Below are 21,276 nucleotides of genomic sequence, written 5' to 3' on the forward strand. Positions count from 1 at the left end.
ACATGACATGAGATCATTTCCAGTTTACATTCATTTGAATGTAGCAAATGGTTAGTTTAGCCCGAGTGGGAAGGAGTAATTTCATCATATAATATCATCTATGTGCAATGACCTACATGAGATTAATGAAAAAGTAAAAATCCTCTGGCAGTGGCAGAGGGGAAGGGAATAATGTTGGTAATATTATGTATATAGCGTAAAATAGAGAATGTTAAAGAATAATTTTACAACTGATGAACCTGGAATTTATCCAAACTCAGATAATTTTTAAAAATTTTATTCTTTTTGGCCCCAAAACAGATAGCAATTACAAAGGGAATATGTGTCATATGGGACTCTTACAAAATACAACTTGTAATACATTGGCTAGTCCAATAAAAGATACCACATTATTTACTGTGTCCACTTAAACAATAAAGCAATTTAAAATCTTCATACAAATCATTTGAGTGTGTGAAAGATGAACATAAACCAGCCTGTCTGTTACTGATATTTGCAATGGTTAAATAATATGCAGGCACAAGGACAATCTCCACACTTGTGGTAGAAGCCTGAACTTCCCCTCCACACAGCAATGCACTTCACTTTTTGATAACTGGGGTTGAAAACAAAAGAGTGAAAATAGAGTGGTTAGAAAAGATTCTTTTATTCTTTTAGCGTCTTGTCCCAAATAAAGACATCTTTTTTTGTTCCCTCCTGCTACATATAAAGGACAGAGTCTGCTGATAATACAGGGAAATAAGAAGTGACAGCTATGGAAAACTGGACAGCTCAGGTACATAGCAGAGAAGTCTGAATGCTGACAGCCTTTTACATAAATTTGATGAAACACAGCCTTTGTTTTAAAACCTTTCGGAAAGTTCAATCCCATCATCTATCTCCATTCAGGAAGATCAGCAAAATTGATCTCATATGCTGCAAACAGCTTAGTACGTCATTGTGGTGGGGAACCCCCAGCTCCAAAGGGGTATGGATGAGCCAGATCTCAGTGGCTCAGGACATATGCAGCCCTTGATGTGTTTTTGCTGTGTATAGGATGTGCTATGCACTTCAGGAATATAGCTCACCTTGGGAGATGATGTGATCTATGTGGGAAAGACGGAGAAAAAGAACAGACGATACGTGCACAATAATTCCTCCACTGCCCATGTTGACTGTTTTTCTTTCAGGAGTCACATCAGAATTGGGTTTGAGAATGAGGAACACATCAGCTACAAGGAACGGGAGGGGTGTTTTACTGCATGGAGGTGGTAAAGACACAGAAGAGAGCTGAGGTTGGCACAGACAGAGGAGCAGGAGCTGAGTGCAACCGGATTTAGCCATGCAGGTACAGGTCCCTAAAATGTTAATGAGGGTTAATTTTAATGTAGTAGAAAGGGAACAACAAAAATAGGGTACAGAGAGTGACAAGATAAAAATAGGTGAACTGGCATTTGAAGAGTGATTCTTTCAGGAAGGCTCACTGGTTGTTGCGTGCAGTCTTCAGGGCTAGGCATGTATGAACTCACGCCAAAGCACCGTCTGCTTCCCCAGAGTGAAAAAATTTTGGATATGGGCTGGACACATGTAAGACAGAGTAAAACCTGACAGACTTGGACACCCACAGTCATGGGAACCCTGATAACAGCGCTGAAATGAGGGGAGAGAACAGGGGCTCATTCCAGTAGGACCACGATAAGTTTAGGGATTGGAGAGTCAGAAACCCAAAGGCAGGATGGTGAGTTGTGGGTGTAAAGATAGAAGGGAATAGCACTCAGAGAAAATACATAGAAGTGATGAGAAGGGTTGAATAGACAGGTCTGTACGAACCCTGCTGTAGAGAAGGGAGGAAAAACTTTTGAGAAATATTGGAAGAAATGTAGGTAAACAACTATGCAAGGGGAGCATTAGGGAAAATAAGACTCTGAGGATGAAAGATATTTTGGAGAAGCTAAGGAAGATGGATGTAAGCTGAAGGTCTTGGATACATCATAAAGAGCTTGCTAGAAAGAGTTTGCATTGCAGAGCATGGTGTGGCTGGGCCTGATCCAGGGTAGGTATGAATGGGGAGTTGCCATGGACAAGAAGTCAAAGTTCAGGAAATGTTTCCAAAGCCTTTGTAAAATCAGGAAATACTCAACACAGAAAAAATAAAAATAAGTTGGCAAACAATGGTGCCAGACTAGCAAAAGCTTTTATTTCCATGAGATGACAGATAATTTCTGATAAAGTTAAATTGCTTTAATTAACCAATCCTTTAAATTGTTCCTGACTTTGAGCATGGCGAAAATGTACAGGACAACTTCATCAGTCTAGTGGCATTTGTTGGAAAACATAGTTCTGTGTTTAGCTAATGACTTAATTAGAAAAGCAGTAGTCAGCTGGCAGTGAATGGTGAATCTTTATTTAACAAGTAAGAAGAAAAATTAGCTATCCATCTGTTTTTTCCTGTTAATTACCTCTAAATATTAAAATTGAATAGAATCTTCAACCCGATTGGTAGTTTGAGTAGTAATAGTGGAAATCATATACTAAAAGAAAGATATTAGTAGAAATCAAGATGATGCAGCTTCTGTATTTTACAGCTTTCATACCTGCCTCTGAAACATTTCTGCCTACCTACAACAGCTGTTGTGGAGATCCTGTTCACCATTTCTGGTCCTTCAGCCATACTTCTGGCTTTAAATGAACATCAGTGTAGGTGACAGAGTTAACTGAGACGTTGCTTTTTCACGAGAAAGGTGACTGCACACCCATGCCAGCAGCAGTGTCTAGCTGTGGGCTTGGTCCCAATTTGAGGGTTGTTGTTAGTGGGGATTGGACTAGTTAGCCTCCAGAGATCCCTTCCAAGCTAAATTATTCTGCATGCCAATATGCCCTTAGGAGCAGCGGTCAGAGCTGGCAGCCTATCTCATTTTGTTGGTTTTCCCCACTCAAACACCTTTCACTAGCACTGTCACTCCCATCTCTTCCTTTCACCTAGCAAAGACCCCCGAGCAGCTCACCCCATGGCTGAACCCGAGCCCTAGAGACAGCTCCAAAGCAGCTGGCTGGGGCACGGCATCTGCCTCATCTAAGCCGAGTGCCTCAGGGTGACTCAAACTGTCTGCTGGGGCAGACTTGCACATTTACTTTTCCCTTTCTGATCACTACAGTAGCTTGGGACCCTTGTGCCCAAACTGCTCAAGGAACACCCAAACCTGCTGTCTTCTAGCAACAACTGCCTGTGCGTCCTGTCTTCCCTGCAGTAGTCACCTTGTTTGGGGAAATCATGCACAATCCTTGTTCTTTATTAATCATTTCTATTGAGCTTGCTGAAGGAAAAAACTAAAATTATTCTGCAGCAGTTCTTACAAATACTACTCTTTATTTTAATTCCCAGCTATTTTTTTTTCTAATAGCATATGTACCCTGAGGAGCTGCTTTGGAAGTTTTATAGATAGGCAGGGTCAGGCCAGATTTAATCAACAGTTTCCACCTCCAACAAGCTGCAAAAAGGAAAAACTATAATGGATCTCTGGGCTTCCCCACTAGAAGACATTTTCAGTGACTGAGATTATTTTTTCCCTCTGTTTAGATATTAATGTTAGCTAGTAGGGAACCTAAAGGCAGCTGGAGGAGGCAGCTGTGACAATTGCTTCAGAAGGGCAGCTGGAGATAAACCTCCTAAACTCAGGCATGGAAAACTTGGAGTCCTTAAAGCAGAATCCCACTGCATGCGGGTAAGTGGTAGGTCACACTTTTGTCACCTTCAGACTTGATTTACACTCAACTTGCAGCACTGTATCTTTCCAGCTGAACGCTTTCTCTCAGAAATAAGGATGTAATTTCTCAGTTCCATCTGGAGTTTATTACTCGCATGTTACTTACACTTCCTTGACTCTTGATAAGAAAAATGATTGTCATCTTGTAAATTTTCAAAACATTTTTCAGAGATTGCTTCCAGTGCTGTTACAACATTTTTGCTACCTATAATATTTGTTTTGATGGATTAGGAGCTGCCATGCTATAGTTTACTGTTATTGCATGCCAGGTTGATGTATGTGGTATTTTCTATATGGTATATCAGTATAATTCAAAAAGAATTTGCCCACAAAAAATGGACAGGGAAGAAAATTATGGTGCAAGGTAAGTAATCAATATTTAAATGGTGCTTAGGAGTTGCCAATGGACAATACCAGATTCTCAACTTTGATTTTGCCCCTTCCCAGCCTGATTTTCACATTTTAACTTTCATAAGCACAGAAGACAAGACACAGAGGACTCTCTACCTGCCTCTCAAGACAGGGGAAGTAACTCCATGAAGGACTGCTAGAACAAGAAATCGTGTTAGAGGACCCGATCATAGGTTAAGCTGACAAGAATGACACTGCCAATTGTAAGATGACGATAAGGCAGACATGCAGGCTGTTATTTTTAAAAAAATATTTTCCCTGGTTTTTTTCTTTTTATGCTGTTCAAACAGAAACCAGTTTGGTTTTAGATGATGTTTCTGAATTTCTGTATATTGTTGGCCTGCTGAGAAGGTATCCATTTGTTTATGTCTACAGGGTAAGATCGATTGATCCATGGGGTTGTGCACCGCAAGGTCCAAGTGAAGTGTGGCACAAGTGAATAATGCCACCCCAGAACTGATCAAGGCACGAGGCCTGAGCCCTGAAGAAATATGGTTAGTGGTATTAAAAATGTGACCAGTCAGATGTGCAGCTAGTCTTGCAAGTGTGACTCTTGTTAACTGTGTCCTCTCAATTGCCAGATAAACTGCACAGGTGTCTGCCCAATACTTTGGAATCTTACCCAAAACCAGCCACTCTGTAGTACAAAATGGGATCCATTTTTAGATGGAATGAATTGGAATGTTTGGGGAGTGTATTCCTGAAGAAAGGAATGGTTTATTCTGCCTTAGCCCAAGCTGGAAATGGTGGTTATTTTCCTTATAAATGGCTGTTACAATTTTCTCAGAATGGCACAGGAAAGATTTGCTGTTTAGCTGTCATGACCATGAAGTGTTTATTAATTTTTGAATATGTATTTATGGGGTTTGGTTTATAAGACTTTATATTATTACAGTGCATGATAATTTAGACTTTTGATTCTTAAATGAAAAAAGTATAAAAGTGAGTATCATCGTACGGTTCTTGAATTGTTGATTACACAAAACGTCTTAAATGTGAGTATCTAATAGTTTCTTTTTTTGTTGTTTAATTGCTAAAAAATCTGTTCCTTTGTAGAATAAATTTATTTCAAAGTCTTTACCATGAATAATACCAGAGGTAAAAAATGGCAGAACAAATTACAGGCTAAAGATAAGTCAAGCACATAGGCAAACACAAAAATTCCCTTTATCAAGGGAAATGGTGACAGAGTCAAATTATTTTGCTCATTCTTAAGGCCAAGAGTCACGTCATCATCATCATCATCATCATCATCTCCCAGTATTTTTAAGTATGTTCTCGACACCTGATGAGCTTTCTAAAGGCCAGCTTGAAATCTTCGTTAAAGCTAGTGTACAGCAAAGGGTTGATAAGGGAGTTGACATATCCGAGCCAGGTCAAGAAGTCCGCTACTTCTGGAGAGACAGTGCAAACGTGGAGGCCCACAAGCAACTCCTTGATGAAAAAGGGCAACCAGGACAAAATGAAAGCACCTAAAATCAGCCCCAGAATGCGAGCAGCTTTTCGTTCCCGCGTGGTGGAGATCTGCTGCCGGTCACCAGCCAGGTCCAGGTCATTCTCAAAAGGAGGGATCCTCACAGACACATTGATTTTATCAAACTCCGTGGTTGGGTCGGACGTGGAGAAGTCCGAGACACAGAATGTTTGTGTGAGCTTGCAGCTGGCAAAGGAGTTTTGGCTGTCAGTGCTCCGGTTGCTGAGGTGGCGACTCGAACCCCGCTTTTGATAAAGGCTCTTTGCAGCATGGTAAATTCTGTAGTACAGGATCAGGATTAAAGTCAAGGGAATGTAAAATGCTCCAAATGTGGAATAAATAGTGTAGATGACATGATCGTGCTGAATGCGACACTCACTGGCAATATTGACGCTGTGGTGATTTCTCCAAAACAAAGGGGGCATCGATATGAAAATGGAGATAGTCCACACAGTGACTATCATCAGCCCAGCCCTTTTCGCCGTTCTTTTCCTGGCATATTCAATAGCGTCTGTGATTGCCCAGTACCTGTCCAGAGCGATGACACACAGATGAAGGATTGAACATGTGCAACAGGTCATGTCGACACTAAGCCAGATCTCACAGATGAAGTATCCCAAAGTCCATTTATCTATCATTATGTAAGTGATGCTCAAGGGCATGACGAGAACAGCAACAAGGAGATCTGTCACAGCTAGTGAACATATTAAATAATTTGCTGGCTGGTGGAGCTTCTTGGTTGTGGAGATTGCCGCAATTACAGCAGAATTCAGCAGCATAGTCAGGGTTGTGATTGTGGCCAAGGTCAGGGTAACGAGCATCTTTTCAGTTACTGTTTTTGGCTTTGCAGCCACGTTGGCTTCAGTGGTGCAATTTGTGAAATTCATTTTCCCCTCCAGGACGCACAATGAAAGAAGTTGCTGTTTCAGGTAACAAAGAGTTCCAGGTTCAGAAGTCACCCATTTGAAAGCGGGATAGAGATGCTCCAGATGCAATTATTATTTTATAATCCCATATTCAACAGAGCAGCAAAAAGCTTCCAGGTTTCCTCCTGTTCATTGTTTTCCTAGAAGATAAAAACACATCTGTTAGTGAACCTAGAAAAAAAATCCACTTTTTGGCTAAAAGTCCTATGCTTCTAGTATTACCAGCTCAAATAAAAATTTTAGTCTGTTTTTTCTTCTCTTCTCCTCTCCTCTCCTGACTTTTCTCACCCTTTTCTCTGCATTCAAAGTTTGTTTCTTTTTCTTCTCCAAAGGGCACTTTGGGCAAGATTTCCTGCTGATGTGAGCTAGTTATTTCTCCTTTGGTTTTAGAGATCTCACTTAAAGTAGGAGGTTGGACTATGGGACCTCTAGTGATCCCTTCCAACAACCATTTCTACGATCTCTGTGAATTACTGATACTAGGAGCTAGTCCTTTTCCTGCTTGTTAAATAGGCTCCAGCAGATGAAGAGCTGAGGAAATTTGCCTTTTCATTTTAATTGCTATACCAGAGGGATCAATTACTTCCATATCATCTTTGGAAAAAAGAAACAGAGTAGCCTATCTCAGCAAAGGCATGCTAGCATTTCATCGTTTTCTATTCTGCTTTTCCATATCCATGTCTGTATTAATATCGTGGAGAGAGTACTTGAAAATTACTGAGGTTACCTTTAACACACAGCTTTCAAACAATGTTTAAAGCTTTATGGCAAACGCTTAATTTTACACAGCACATCAGTGTTGCTAGGAGCTTATATAGTTTTGTCTAATTATTCCTGACATTTCACATATCCCACTGTGCGTGTCTTTAGAGGAGACAGACAAAAAGCTTTTGCCTTTGCTCTGAGATTTCTATCAAACTGTGCTCCCTGTCAGGCACTCCAGAATGATGCAAGGTACAAACAATAATTAAAAAAAAAAAAAAAAAAAGGTTTAATTTTGTTTCAGGTGTTTGTATGTCTTTTCTGTACATCCCAAACGCTGACTGAAGCCAGTTTGCAGTCTGTGTGATGCAACTTGGGATACCCTCTGGGGCCTTGCTTACTCATTTGTAATTTATCTTGGCAAAAGGATGTAGAAAACCGAAAGCCTGAATCCTTTTCCGTTAAAATAAACAAAAAGATTCCTTCCGCTGGCTTTGCTTATTGAAGAGTAAGGAGTCTTCTAGGATACTTGTACAGGCTCCCTCACCAGGCGGGGGGAATGAGATAGCAGCTGCCAGAAATACACTTGTCCCCTCTCAAGACAAGTCCTCAAGGCAGATGGTGTGAATCACATCCTGGAAATGCGGCTCTTTCTCTATTTTGACTACAAGTGGCTCCTCCACAGTTGCATTTAGAATACATGCCTGATTTTTAGATGGCTAAATTTGAGAGGTAAAACCCATTCTTACTGACACCAGTGGGACTTACACTAGGCTCTGAGAGAGAGTTTGCACATGCAAGCTAATAAGGAATTAAAAATTTGAATGAAGAATTACGAATTTAAAGCTAGTCAGCTGCTTAGCTCTGTGTACATATGCTCTTATTCAGAAATAGGAGTGCTGTCTTCTGAATGAGCTGAATGAGGAACAATCAAAAATAGAAACTTTAGAAAAAAACCTGGCCTTTGTGGATAGGCCCTGGGAAAGCAGATCTGTATCATCATAGACTCAGGGTTAGCACAATGTTTTAAATTCTACCCAAGGCACAACAGAAGCCCCCACCCCTAAGTAGACTTCCCTCTTCAGAAACTGCTTTAAAGTATGAACAGCCTTGGAGAAAATATGAGGTCCGTCTATTAAGAATAGACTGAACAAGCCAGATGAAAATTCATCCATCCATCTTCAGGTTGTTACTGCATTGGAAATGATGATTTGGCCATTTAGGCCTAAAGCCAAAACTTCAGCTCAAACCTTTTTCACAAATTGTTCATGCGAGTCTTCTCTGTCAAGCCAGATCTTGATTTCATTAGTTTGCACCCTTATTATGTCTGATACTTTGACCAGTGGATAAAGCAAAGAGGCATTCTCTACCTCTGCACTCCTGGAGCATGGACCAGAAGCAATTGCAATCCATGTGCTTTCCTCAGTATCATCACTTAGCAAATGCCCCCTGGTCCCCAAGAACACTCAAAGGTACTGGAAGACACAATGGGATTCACATGGCCTCCACAATTGCCTATTGATCTGGTCCATGGACAGGAGAGCTCTTTCTGCTTCTTGATGTTAGGGGACACTTTTTCTCCTTGTCCTTCACTTCTCTGGGATCCCTGAAGTTTCATGGACCTGGAATTTCTTCCCATCCTGCGTGGTCCCCATATTCTCTTCTGAGCGCTGTCTTTAGGCATCTTTAATTCACTAGGAACTGAATTGCTGAGGTTCTCTCCCTAGATGGCCTTTCACATGGATGTAGCCTCAGGGAAATCCTTTCTGAGTTCCACCTGCTCTCTGCATCACAAGGATACTCTGAAAAATAAATTATTCCTTTTCTTAATGAACTTGTCCTTAAACAAACCCCATCACACTTTATCAGACCCAAGCACCAGGTTTCCATTAGGACAAGAGACTGCTGATCACACAGGGGAGTTTAGTTGTTTAAGTCTGCTCACTGCTCAGCAGGGCCAACGTTTTTTTCCTTGGAGAACCACTGCAATGATTGAAGATGGGGAAAAATATAAACAAAGCATCATCCCTGAAGAACACCAGCTTGCAGGTACCTCAGACCAGGCAAGCCCATCGTTTCATGTCAAAACCCATCACTGGGGAGCTAATTTGGTTTTAATTCCTGTGCTCCTTATAGGAAATGAGCCCTTAGCAATTCAAACAATATAAATACTATATACGAGAACTGTGTTAAACCAACGTTATTAAGGAAGTATATTTAAATGCTGAAAAGTCTGGAGATGTCAGGCTGAAGGCTTCCTCTGAGCCTTAAGTCTGTGCCTCTTGTCATCCTTCACCCACATTATGAGGATACACACTGGCTTTACAACATCAATTAGTAACGTTGACTTGTAGGCATTGTATTTCCTTTCTCCTGCTGTTTCCCCTTGCTGCTCCCCATTCCAAGCCATCCTTGTTTCCATACGATCTCATCCTAACTCCTGCCTCCCAGAGCAGATGCGGTCCCTCAGCCCTTGCTGTTCACCTCCCAGCTCACCTCCGGAGCCGGAGCATCCCCAGGCTCCCCTGGCCTGATGCTGCCACCTCAGCCACTACCACCAGCAGCTTGGCCAGGGCTCGTGTCCAGCCTCCCACAGTGCCTGTGCCCCAGCTGCCCTCACCTGTCCAGATTTTGTCTCTCTGCTTTTGAATTAGAAAGCACCTCTATAAAATCTTTTGACCTGAAAAAGAGATGGGGTTTTAAAATGGGAAATTATTTACTAGAAGATGTCAGTGATTGACCTGGTTTATTAATGCAGGGCAGGGCTTAAATGCTACTTGTTAATCTTTAAAAATGCAGGTGTGGTTGTGGTCATATATTTAGTAGTTCTTGTGTTTTAATTGTTTACTGCCTGTCTTTGGTGGCACCTGGCAGCCCCTGAGCAGAGTCAGGGACCATCTAGCCCAGAACAGGGCAAAAGAACCCAGGCTGTGATTCAGGAAGGCAAAGCCTGCTAGGGTAATCCCAGTGTAAGGGTTCCTGTCGCTTAGTTTAGGATTAGCCTGGGGAGCTGATGCGGCTTCATATTCTTCGTGTCCATTTTCTGGTCTGGCCAGGGCACCTCCGTGATTTGCTTCTCAGCTGAGGCTGCATGAAAGACAAGTCTGGTGTGACTGGGACAGGTACCAGTCCTGGGGCACCAGGGAAACGGCACAAGGACTCTGAGATTTGGTCTCATGAAAATGCAGTATTGGAAAATTTACAGTCTGATTGTTAGGTCATTTATGACAAACAGATGTAGAGTGACTAGCTTCAGAGGATTCAGTGAAAAAAACATGTTAACAAGGAGAGTTTTACTATCTCTAGTCAGTGATAGCTGGTTTTCAGTATCTGTATTGCTTGCATACTATTGTTATATATAGTATTACTATCACTGTAGTAATTGATTGTGGTTTTATAAGTGACTTCTTGGAAGGGACATTAGTAACAGCTATCTTAAAGTACTCTCACTAAAAGCACTGCCGTGCTTATGTTTTCCAGCTGTAGCCCTTTAGGCTGTCAGTCATTTCATACAGAGTGAATTTTACACACACAGACTAATTTTATTGATTTGGTGGGAGATACTCATCTGGGTTCCTCAAAATGGGAATCAATCATGTTTCGTATTAACTGATTATTGGTAATGGCATTGAGTGCTGTCTGGGAGCAGGAAAGGGGGAAGAGGATGATTAAATGTTCCTTAAAAGCAACTGGACAGCTTTAAGCTGTGAGATGGCAATGTCCATGTCTGCTCCTGCCAGATGATATCTCCACCTTCTCAGCAGAGGACCACTGTGTAGCAGAATAATCTGAATTTATGGTGAACACACTGACTCCCTCTCCTTGGCCACTGAACTTTTCACCATTTCATAGGAAATGGAATAACATCACTTGGAGAGAACAAGAGGAACTAGCATTGCACATGTGTATGTGCAGGGCAGGTTAGTTTTTTTACATCCACGGTTTTACATTTCCTCTAAGCAGTTATGGTACCGTGCAAATGATATATCTTTGTGCCCTTGACAGCAGTAAATCAATTTGACTTTGTTAAACCCTGAATTGGGTCGAGTGCTTTTCACTTTCAATATTTCTATGATCATAGCTGTGAAGGGCAGGAATCTGTGGCATGCTTTTTGAGATAGGTGGTTAGCTTATGGAAAATATGACTTAGCACATTTATGATAATGTTAATATTTCAAACTATGGAGAGATGCTAAACTTCCAACACTCTTCCTTGCTACCTCAAAGAGGTTGTCTCTTCCAAGTTCATATACAAAGCACTAAAATTCAAGCCTTTCACTTAAAATTTATTTTGTCAGATCTTGCAACTTTCTAGATCATCCTGCTCTTGTAAAGTCAGCCAGTGTTGGACTTCACAGCTCCTTGGTAGCCAACTGATAGAGCTGAGTTAAACAGAATATGATATAATTTAAATAAAACTGAAGTTTCCAAATACTTTGTGTTGTATTCAGGCATGCTGGTGTTGCTTTGGGCTTCCAAGGATCTCGGTGCTGCAGAGGTCATGTTATGGCAGCAGTCGTAACTGACTGCAATTTATATAGGCGCGGATGCTGTTTGTAACATGTCACATTGGGAAAAGTGCTACCCAGAAGTTGAGAAAGTAGAGATGGTCAGAATCACACCAATCTGTGGCAGAACTGTCAGCAAAATAAAGTCTTGCTGTCACCAGGCAGCTCATATTCACAGTCACAGCATGAGATTTGATGCCAGCTATGTTATAGGCAAAATGAAGGTAAACTATCAGAAGGTGGGTCGAGGTTGCCTTACAACAGTGTAAAGTGGGGGAAGGACAATAAATAAAATGGCTACTTTTATGTGAGAACTGAAATCTTGTAAGAACCTGTCTTTGAGAAATTTCCAGCTGCATTATGGGTCCTCAGATTTAGGGATGTGACCTTTTTCTACACAGACTGAATGAGGTCAAGAATGAAATTACTATGAAGTTTGTATGAACTAAGCTATGAATTTTGACTTTCAAGTTAGATTTTCCCTGTGCACACTGGTGAACTGAGCAGCACGATGGAAAGACAGGTCGGAGGAACTCAGCACTAAGCAAGGTGTGCGGAGGCACAGCTGTTGGTGTATTTGTATCTGTGGGCATCTGACTAACACTCATACATGTACTCACCCTGACATAAACAACCAGAGCACAGTATGTTGTAATAAAGGGTATAATGGCCTGCAGCCTGCTTTCCAATGTGTTTGTGTAAAGAAGATTGCTGGGGCTGCAGGGAGCCCCTGGCTCCCTCCTGGCCAGAGGATGGGCTAAGGAAGCAACATGGGGGACAACACTGCTGGGCACGACGTGAGAACTTGCTGGACGTGACAGACACCAACACAGCACTTGACAAGTCACAGATGGTGCCCCAAGGGATGTCTGGGTTTTGCAGGTGGTTGAGATGGAGTTATGTGAGAAATGGCTTCACAGAGAAGTGAAGAGGGATGTTTGGGACCCTTTTGGGAGCGCAGCCTTGCAAGACCCATAACACCTTGGTCACCACATCAGTAATTGCATGTAAGGCTGAGCTTGCCTATGTAACAGAAATGCCAGATTTGGGTATGGATGTTGCAAAATGGGGACTGATAGGGAGGAATTAATTCGGGCAGGGTTGTCTGTCTGGGAGGAGACTGGAATGGAGAAAGGGAAGGTCAAGGCTGGTGAAAAGGAGGGATGAGAAGTGGGAGAAGGGATAACAAGGATAAAAGGAGGTATGCATTGCTCACCTACAGCTGAAATCAAGAGAATAACCCAACCTGTTGTTCAGAACAAAGCACAAGTCAAACCTGACACCATGGTCAGGAGGCCCGGGGAGGATGGGTCCTTTTGCCCATACTGTCTGACTTGGGGACCCAGGAGATGGAGGGATGCAGCATTCTGGTGTCACCACGTTGGTACCTGCACCAGACCTGATGGCGCTGGTAGCTACCCATCACCTCCTCGGGGCGATGAGGGGTGACTGTGTCCTCTCACCTGTGCAAGAGCAAAAATAAATGCTCATGCAGGACAGTTTTGTGCACATGCGCTTCTTCTAGTGGCTCTGAATAACATCCATTGGAACCTAAATGCTGTCTACATGGTTTCCAAAACAGCAAGCTGTGAAGTGGACCTTTAGCACCGTTATTTCTGTCCCTGGATCTGCTGTTTTGTTGCTCTCCAGCTCTTTTGCTGAAGAGCTTAGGATGACCACCAGCATGACCATGATGCTTTAACTCTCTCAACATTACAGAGTGCATCTCCCCGTGCTTGTCAGGGTGGCTTAACCTCCATTCCCAGTGGACACTACCAACCTGGAGGATTCCCTTCCCAGTTAGGAGTCCAAGAGAAAACCGGTGGGAGAGGGAAGGTGCCTCCCAAATAGCCATGGTTCTGTCAGCAGCCCATCAATATCTTCACTCTGGAGGGGCAAGAGAGGCTCTGGCTTAGGGTGAGGTCAGGACGAAGACTCATCTCCCTCAGTACATCACAGCTCCCAGCCTTCTGCCCTCAAAATGAGGGAAATTTGGTTTTCCATTGCTGAAATTCCTGGCATCACTCTTAACAAAAGTTATACAATGATGTAGTTTGCTACAGGTATGCAGCTTCCTACAGACTCTTCCCATCCACTTCATACGTGCTTCTGTCATGCTGGCAATGCTCAAGATCATTATATTTGAAAACAGTTATACTATAACCTGTAATTCCAGTTATAAGAAACTGCATACTGTTAGTTGAATACTTTAGGCTGGGCTCATTGATATAATTTCAACTGGTAAGGCACCTTCTTAAGCCATATTTATGTACACCCATTTTAAACTCATTTAAGAATCTCCAGGATGAGTTTTGCCATGGTCTAACGAGCTCATTTGAAAATGCACCTTTTTGCCTAACCACTGCAAACCTGGGCCTGAATCAATCTGACCTGGAATCAGTGAAAGACTGCAAGCTGGCAGTTTTGCAAAGCTATTTTTACAGAAGTCCTTCCAGGATCACACTTCAGAGGTAAGCTTTTCTGGTGTAGATCTTGGCACATGCAAATGAGAAACAATAATTAGTGACAATCTTCGAACCATGCTTACTCCCACAAGCAGTGGTATAATTATCTTTCACAGATGATTACTCATTTTTATCTACTTTCAATAAAAAAATTAGTAAATCTTAGGCAGTGAAAGCTCATAAGATGCTGCTGAGCTACAATCTGATACAAACTAGGATTCAGTGCAGATTTCACCCTGTCTTTAGCTAGACATAAATAAATTTCTCTCTGACGGTAAAATACACAGATTTTTTGTAAACAACTAGACTAGGCATCTACTCTAGTTGTAATAATTTGTAATAAATAATACTCTATAATAATTTGCTTTAAAGAGACTACTGAATTAAAAACTCATCACTTCTCATAACACTTTAGACTGTTAGCACTGTACATTTAAAAATTGTTTTATACTACATAAAATACTCATTTAAGGTTTAGCTCATTCTTTGTAGTTCACTTCACTTTCCCCTTTTCATGCCCTACCTTAAATCCCGAGATGTTTAACCTATGAACACCGGTGGCTGTATTTTACCATACTGTGGAGCCAAGAGACATGGGTGGCTGGGTCTTGCAACTTCTGTGGAGGCAGAATTTATAGTGCTGCCTTTCCCACCAAGTTGTGGCAGGAAGACCTTCTCCCCGTGCCTCCTCCTTCTCCAGAGATGAGTTATGGAGATAGAAACCTTCTTCTGCTGTAAATCTGTGACTGACAGTGTGGAAAAGAAAAATATGTCCATTTGTTTTGCAGACTGTGTTTGTAGAAGTGCTGAAGTGAGCTAGACTGGGAACCAGAAACATGCTACATTAGCATGGAGTGCTGAGTGGGTTGATCCACACAGCCAAGAAATAGGGTAAATTTTCAGCCATGGAGTTACCGGTCCCTACAGGTGGACAGTCCTGTTATGTGAGTTAACCTGATTAAAGCTAGCTGACATGCTCTTCCCTGATACGTGGGACATCTATTTTAACAGAGGCAGGCAAGCTTGTTTGATTGCCCCCCAGCACCATGTGACTGCTCCAGAGATGTGCTCATCAGTGGATCTTGTCTTGGTGCAAGAAAGGGGTCTTGATCCTTGGTGATTTCCTAAATTAGTAGATAGCCAGACCCAGGAGACATGTAACCTACACACTTAACCTTTCATCTGGGAAGAAAAATACTGTCTGCACAGGTTGCTGACCCTTGCAAACTTCATGCTTAACAGTTACTCTCACATGGAGAGGTTCTTCTCTGAGTAATTTTATGTTTTTTATAAAACTTGTGGTAATACTGTCTTACTCAAACTTCATATTTCTAAATGTTTTTCATCACCAAAGAAGACCTTTTCTCTGCATTTTCTGTTTTACCTGTCTTTGTACATGCATCTTTACAAGATGCCATGTTACCAATATTCCCTTTCCTGTGTTTTTAACTAAATTTTAAAGGTTTTACATTTTTAAACCTATTTTAAGTCCATGGCCCCAATACCTGATATAGATTTTTAAAGATGACAAACACAAAATCTGCTTCAGGAAAACATATAAACTTAAAAGATCTGGTGATGGACCCAAATCTCTTGCTGTGGAACAGGCAGCTGTCCCCAGGGAAGACATCTGTCCCAGGTTTTGTGCTGCTGCAGTACCCACTGCTGTTTATGGCTTGGCTGTTTTGCTCTGCACTTCCCTTTCATTTTACTGAATGGTTCAGCAGGCACACACACAGGCACAAAACAAAAGAGTGCGGATGCTGAGTATTGGCGGATCCGTGGGGCCCTCCATAATCCTTCCTCCTACTGCTCAAACTTCCATTCAGACTATTTATTCATTGACTGTATGACTAAGACCTGCAATCAGATAAAATACAGGTAGGAGGACAGCTTGGTTAATGAGATTCCGTATCAGACATTGGCAGCTAAGCTCTGCGGTCGCTCCGTGTAATTCACAAAGGGGGAGGGCAGAGGAGAGTGTCATTTCTAGCACTTACAGCCCTCCTTAGAAGAAGAACGCTTGGGATGATGTTTGACTAAAAGGTGGCCCAGGAACAGATAGTCACGAAGCTGGTTAGTAAAATTTAACTGTAAAGTGAAGTCCCCCAATATTTGCTCTCTGGGTGGCGTGTAAATGGTCCTGAGCAGGTGAGTCCATCCCCAGCACAGGGCTTGCCTGCAGCCACATCACTCGGTCAGCCAGGCAGCAGCTAAGATGCAGATCCATTCATAAAAAGTTCCAGCAACAGTCTACCAAAGCAAAATAAACCACAGTCATATTTGCCTTCCAAAAAAAAAAAAAAAAAAAAAAAAAAGCTGGTAATTCTAACTTGTAGAGGCCATGCTGCCATGACATTGGAAGACTGGTGCTGAAGAGATCCACATTTCTTAGCTGGGAATAGCATAGACAGCATCTTGGTGTTTGAAGGAAATAAAGAATGAATAGAGAATGACACAACAAGGTGCTGGAGGACTTGGGAGGAGAGGAGTTTGATCTATTATCTTCTGAAATAAATTCTCTTGCTTTAAAAAAATAGGTCTAGGGACAAAATGTTTCAGTGTCCTCTTAATTACTAACAGTTTAATATCTCCAAGCAAGAAATATTTGTTTCCCCTTTTGAATGGGGTTACAAAAAGAAAATCCAGTATTCAAAACTCATTTTGATTAATGTTTACTCTTTTATTTGAAATTCTTGACTTCCCCACAGGTTACAGTTATGTGGAGCATGGAAGAACTATTCATATTGCTTCAGAAATGGTAACTTTTAAACTAATATGAGCTATTCTGAAGATTAGTATCCTTTGAACTAGTATAATGTTTTGTTTTGTAACTAGAAAAAAAACTGCCTCATTGTGACTCTCCTCCCATGGTCCTTTTGGAACAGAAATCATGCAGAATTTGTAAAATTGTTGTAAACAAAGATTATTTTGCTGGAGAAAAATCTTATGTGGGAAACTATTTTTTTAAAAATCCTTCACTAGAAAGCAAGCTGTTTCATTTGCCAACTCTTAAAGCACCTCACTGGAACATCTTAAAAATTCCCCTGAAGAATATGAGGATTGTGTCTAATGTAACTAGAAAAAGTTGCTGAAGGAACAGTCGGATTTTCTCCCCAGCTGGCAATCCTTCTTTTATTCTCTTTGCGCTGAAGATCCTGACACAATTTGCAAGCCTAACACTTCACGTACTGCTCACAGGCCCTGCAGGAGGCACAGTCCAATTCCTCGCTTATTAACGACTTGTGGGGGGAACTGCGAGTGGGAGACCATGTAGAGACAAGAGGATTGACTTGTCCTGATGCCCAAATGCTGAGCTGGCACTAGAAATTCAGCAGCGCTGCGACCTGCCGATGAACTGGGTTTCTCTCTAGGCACATGCCTGAAATCCTACTTTATCTTCATTGGTTTATGGCCTAAAGGGAACCTAAATATGTTTCTAAGAGTGCACCTCGTAGGGAAGACTCGTTCCCTATGGTGAACAGTTATTGCCCAGCCACCTTTCCCGTGTCACCTGTGGTTTTAAAGACCTCTGTTGTCATCAGTCGGTCCCTCAATCTTCTTTCCTACCTGAAGAGTCTGAGCCTGTGCGCTCATTCTTCATACTGATGAACTGCTGTTGTTCGTCATACAGAGGAAAAAGCCCATTATACAGGTGTTACATTATTAAAGATGCTTAGGTCACTTAACTCCCACCAGAAAGAAACCTTGGTTCATGAAATCCTGAACACTCTCATAAAGACAGCGAAACATTAACTCCTGGGTGCACAAATCCTTTCTGAATATGCGTATGAGGCTCCTAAATTAATTAGCTACTTTAGGTTTTCTTTCTGAGGAGTGTTTTCAGGCTTGGAGCCCTGCAGTGTAGCACAGCAGGAATGGCAGGGTAAGGAAACTATTGGCGAGACCTTATTACGCTGTGGTCTGTTACAGTTTTGTTGCTTTGCCTTTAAACCACTAACTAGAAGAGGAAGCATCTGTTTTTCAAGGTCTCCCAAATGCACTGAGAAAAACTGTAAGAAAAATCTGCGCTGAATTCTCACCTGAAAATGCATTCTCTGTCTCAATTTCTCATCTTGCTGCTTAGAGACATGTCAAAGACACACAAATATCTACCAGTGAATATCATTTATTCAGCTCTGAGGAAATGGTGCTATTTGTATTTATATGGAGACTATCACTTTATACAAGCTAAATGTCACTGTACCTGCATTGTTTTTCAAGTCAATATTTGTTTCTGGCTGCCACGCTTGTCAGAAGACTGGTGTCAATGGGGTTTATTTAATCTCCATGTGACTTGGTTCTGTACAGAACTGCTCTGCAATTCATAGAGGTCCCAAATGAACAAATTTGACAGACTAAAACTTAATAGTGTATTAAGGGCCTTGAAGCTTGATCCAAGACCCTTTGAAAGCAATGGAAATATTTCCACTGCAAGCAAAAGATTTCAGATTAAGCCTTAGTGAATATATGCCCAATTTCTTGCTGATAAAATTAAGTAGATGACTCACACAATGGCGCTAGACTTCCTTTGAAAGGAAAATTTTGTATGACTGAAGAAATAGTTTTATTGTAGCAGAAGGTGCTGTGGGTCCTTACTCATGTTGAAAAATATCTCATGTTGGTGAAAAGCACTGGGCTGGTGGCATAAGACTGCTGCTGGGGACTGCAAGCGTGGGATTTCCATCTGGCCAGTGTGCTTGCTGCAAGCGCAGGAGACATGAATTACTGACAGCCCACGTGGTGTACGACACCCTAAAGGTCAAGGACAGACTCCCATTTAGGATGAGAAAACACTTCTTGCCCAAGTCCTGGGTGCAAAACCCGCTGATTAAGAGACATTCAGGTATTAGACTGGCTGAGCTCTGACCTCCGTGGTGGCCTGATACACCCTCAGTTTGCTATGTGGGAAGAAGGCCCGAGGATGATGCAGTACATTTATGGTTCTGTGGGTTTGTATTTGAACTAAACTCATGCTGCCATCGCAGTCTTAAGGCAAATGCTTGTGGAGCTTGGGCCCTGGGCAGTGATTTGAACAAAAAGCTCAAGCTAAACTCAGTCAATAGCTCCTGAAGAATCACATGGAAAAGAGATATACTGCTTTTATTTCTGGAACTTGCTGTTCATAGAGGAAACTACAGGAACCAATTGATCAATGCAAGACACTTGCTGAGCTGACAGCACATATGGACAATATTGTGGTTACCCATATAATACAGCCACTGTTGTGATACTGCAGTTACATTCTTCAGGGTCTTAGTGATAACTGGATCTAGCTGTAGCTTTCATATGAAGATATACTTTTTCTCTGAAACCCTTACTATACACACAACCAAGCTAAAATATTTAATTTTGTTCATTCCCTGGGATAACTAAACCATGTCTCTGCTTTTGGAGACTTTTATTTGCACCTCAGCTCACATAACTGGCACTGTAACTACATGTCTGGAGCAATTACCTTGTAAATACAAGATAAGCAAAATATATTATAATGAAAACAACTGAATTTCAAGCATTTCAGACATGTCATTATATGAATTAGTGGTCATTAGGTGTCAAACCCCATAAGCACGATGTAATTAACCCACAAATACAACATAAATATAGAGCAATTAAAGAAGTTCATCTACTATAAAGACTGAGCTGTCTTTTAACAGGTGTAATAAAATATGATACATCAAGCTCTGCTAGAAGTAATGTATATTAAGATAGCAGGAGTTGGTGTCTATGTTGGAGAAAGAGAAAGGACAGTATTTGGCTCTGACTCTCAGAAGAATGGCAGTGGAAGTCACATGTTTTTCAGCTATACACTATATATACACCATATTTCTATTCTCCCTTTTTGTAGTAAATTGGTTATACTGAATACAGAAGACTGTGGTTCAGGCTAATAACATCCTATGATGACTAGCACATCATAACCTTTTACTAACCAGAAAAATGCTTATGTGAACACTTGTCCTGCTCTTGGTTGGGTTTTGCTGCTGCAACTAGTACTTGTAACAAATAAGAGATATTAATATTGTGCTAATAAGGAAACAATCACAAAAACCCTCCCAAACCAACAAATCAACGAGAATCCCGCCCCCCCTGCCGCTCCTCACAGGTGCATGTCTCAGTAGTAGAAGACTGATTTTAAAGGCATGCTACATTTCACACCTACTATGTGTATTTCAAATATATTTTTCTCACTAAGAACAATATTAGTTTCTGGAATAAACAAGAGTACTTTAATCATCAGCACACGCAAAGCCTTGATTTATTCTGCCTCAGAAAATGAAGGAGACAATGAGGGGGTATAAGATGGAGAGTGTCTGTCTCTTTTGCTTTGCCAGACATCAACTTCAGGAAGCTTGGGTAGAACTTACCATGGGATCAGAGGTGAATACAGCAAAGCAAAATGTTTTAAAATTCACCAGTTCTATAAAATTCAAACAGCATACATTCTCTAAGTCATACAAGGACTAAAAATGTGTGCACATATGTATATATGTTTTGTACATACACAATTACCATGAAATTGTACAACCAGTATGCTATTCCTTAAGTACTTATTGAAAGCCTGAGGATCTGAAGATCCTCAACAGTCTGAGGATTTGATTTCTAATCATGAACACCACAACTGTGCTGACTCACCAGCCCCCAAGATGACAAAAGGAAAAGAGCAGACACTGCATGACCCCAGCAAGGGCTGAACAATGCTTACATGGCATTTGAGGCTTCCTTGTCCCACATGGGAAGACTTGCTGTCTCCCTTTCTGAATCCCATCAGCTTTGCAGCTGACAGCCAGCCCAGCATTGCTTGCAGTGAGAGATGATGGGCAGCATCCACCCAGAGTTAGTTTCTGAATGGCATGGTGCTGAAAACCTACCAGACTGTGTAAACTTTTCTCTGTCAAAACCTGTGCGAGGTTAAATATTCCTTCTTCACACAGCAAAGTCTCTAGGACATTATACCAACATAACAGAGCAGATTTTGAGTAAGAAAAGGAGCTGCAGTGATTCTCTATCACTGCTACATCAAGTTTATTTCTGGGCTGACATGGT

At 41.5% G+C, this 21,276-nt stretch overlaps 1 protein-coding gene across 13 annotated transcripts in view; it reads right to left on the reverse strand.

Moving 5' to 3' along the window:
• Nucleotides 1–261: 261 nt before the first annotated feature.
• Nucleotides 262–21,276, reverse strand: part of HTR1E (5-hydroxytryptamine receptor 1E) — a 45,664-nt gene continuing 24,649 nt past the window's right edge. For 6 of the 13 annotated variants that reach the window (XM_033002716.2, XM_033002721.2, XM_033002719.2 and 3 more), the window contains 3 exons: nucleotides 13,545–13,651; nucleotides 8,879–9,058; nucleotides 262–6,694 (listed from right to left, as the gene is read on the reverse strand). In XM_033002716.2, the coding sequence (XP_032858607.1) occupies nucleotides 5,421–6,515 (1,095 nt within the window). In that variant the 5' untranslated portion in view covers nucleotides 6,516–6,694; nucleotides 8,879–9,058; nucleotides 13,545–13,651 and the 3' untranslated portion in view covers nucleotides 262–5,420. The other 7 variants (XM_033002720.2, XM_033002714.2, XM_033002722.2 and 4 more) reach the window with 6 other exon arrangements.

The sequence above is a fragment of the Tyto alba genome, unplaced genomic scaffold, assembly GCF_018691265.1.
Source record: "Tyto alba isolate M040663 unplaced genomic scaffold, T.alba_DEE_v4.0 Super-Scaffold_40, whole genome shotgun sequence".
Taxonomy (NCBI): Eukaryota; Metazoa; Chordata; class Aves; order Strigiformes; family Tytonidae; genus Tyto; species Tyto alba.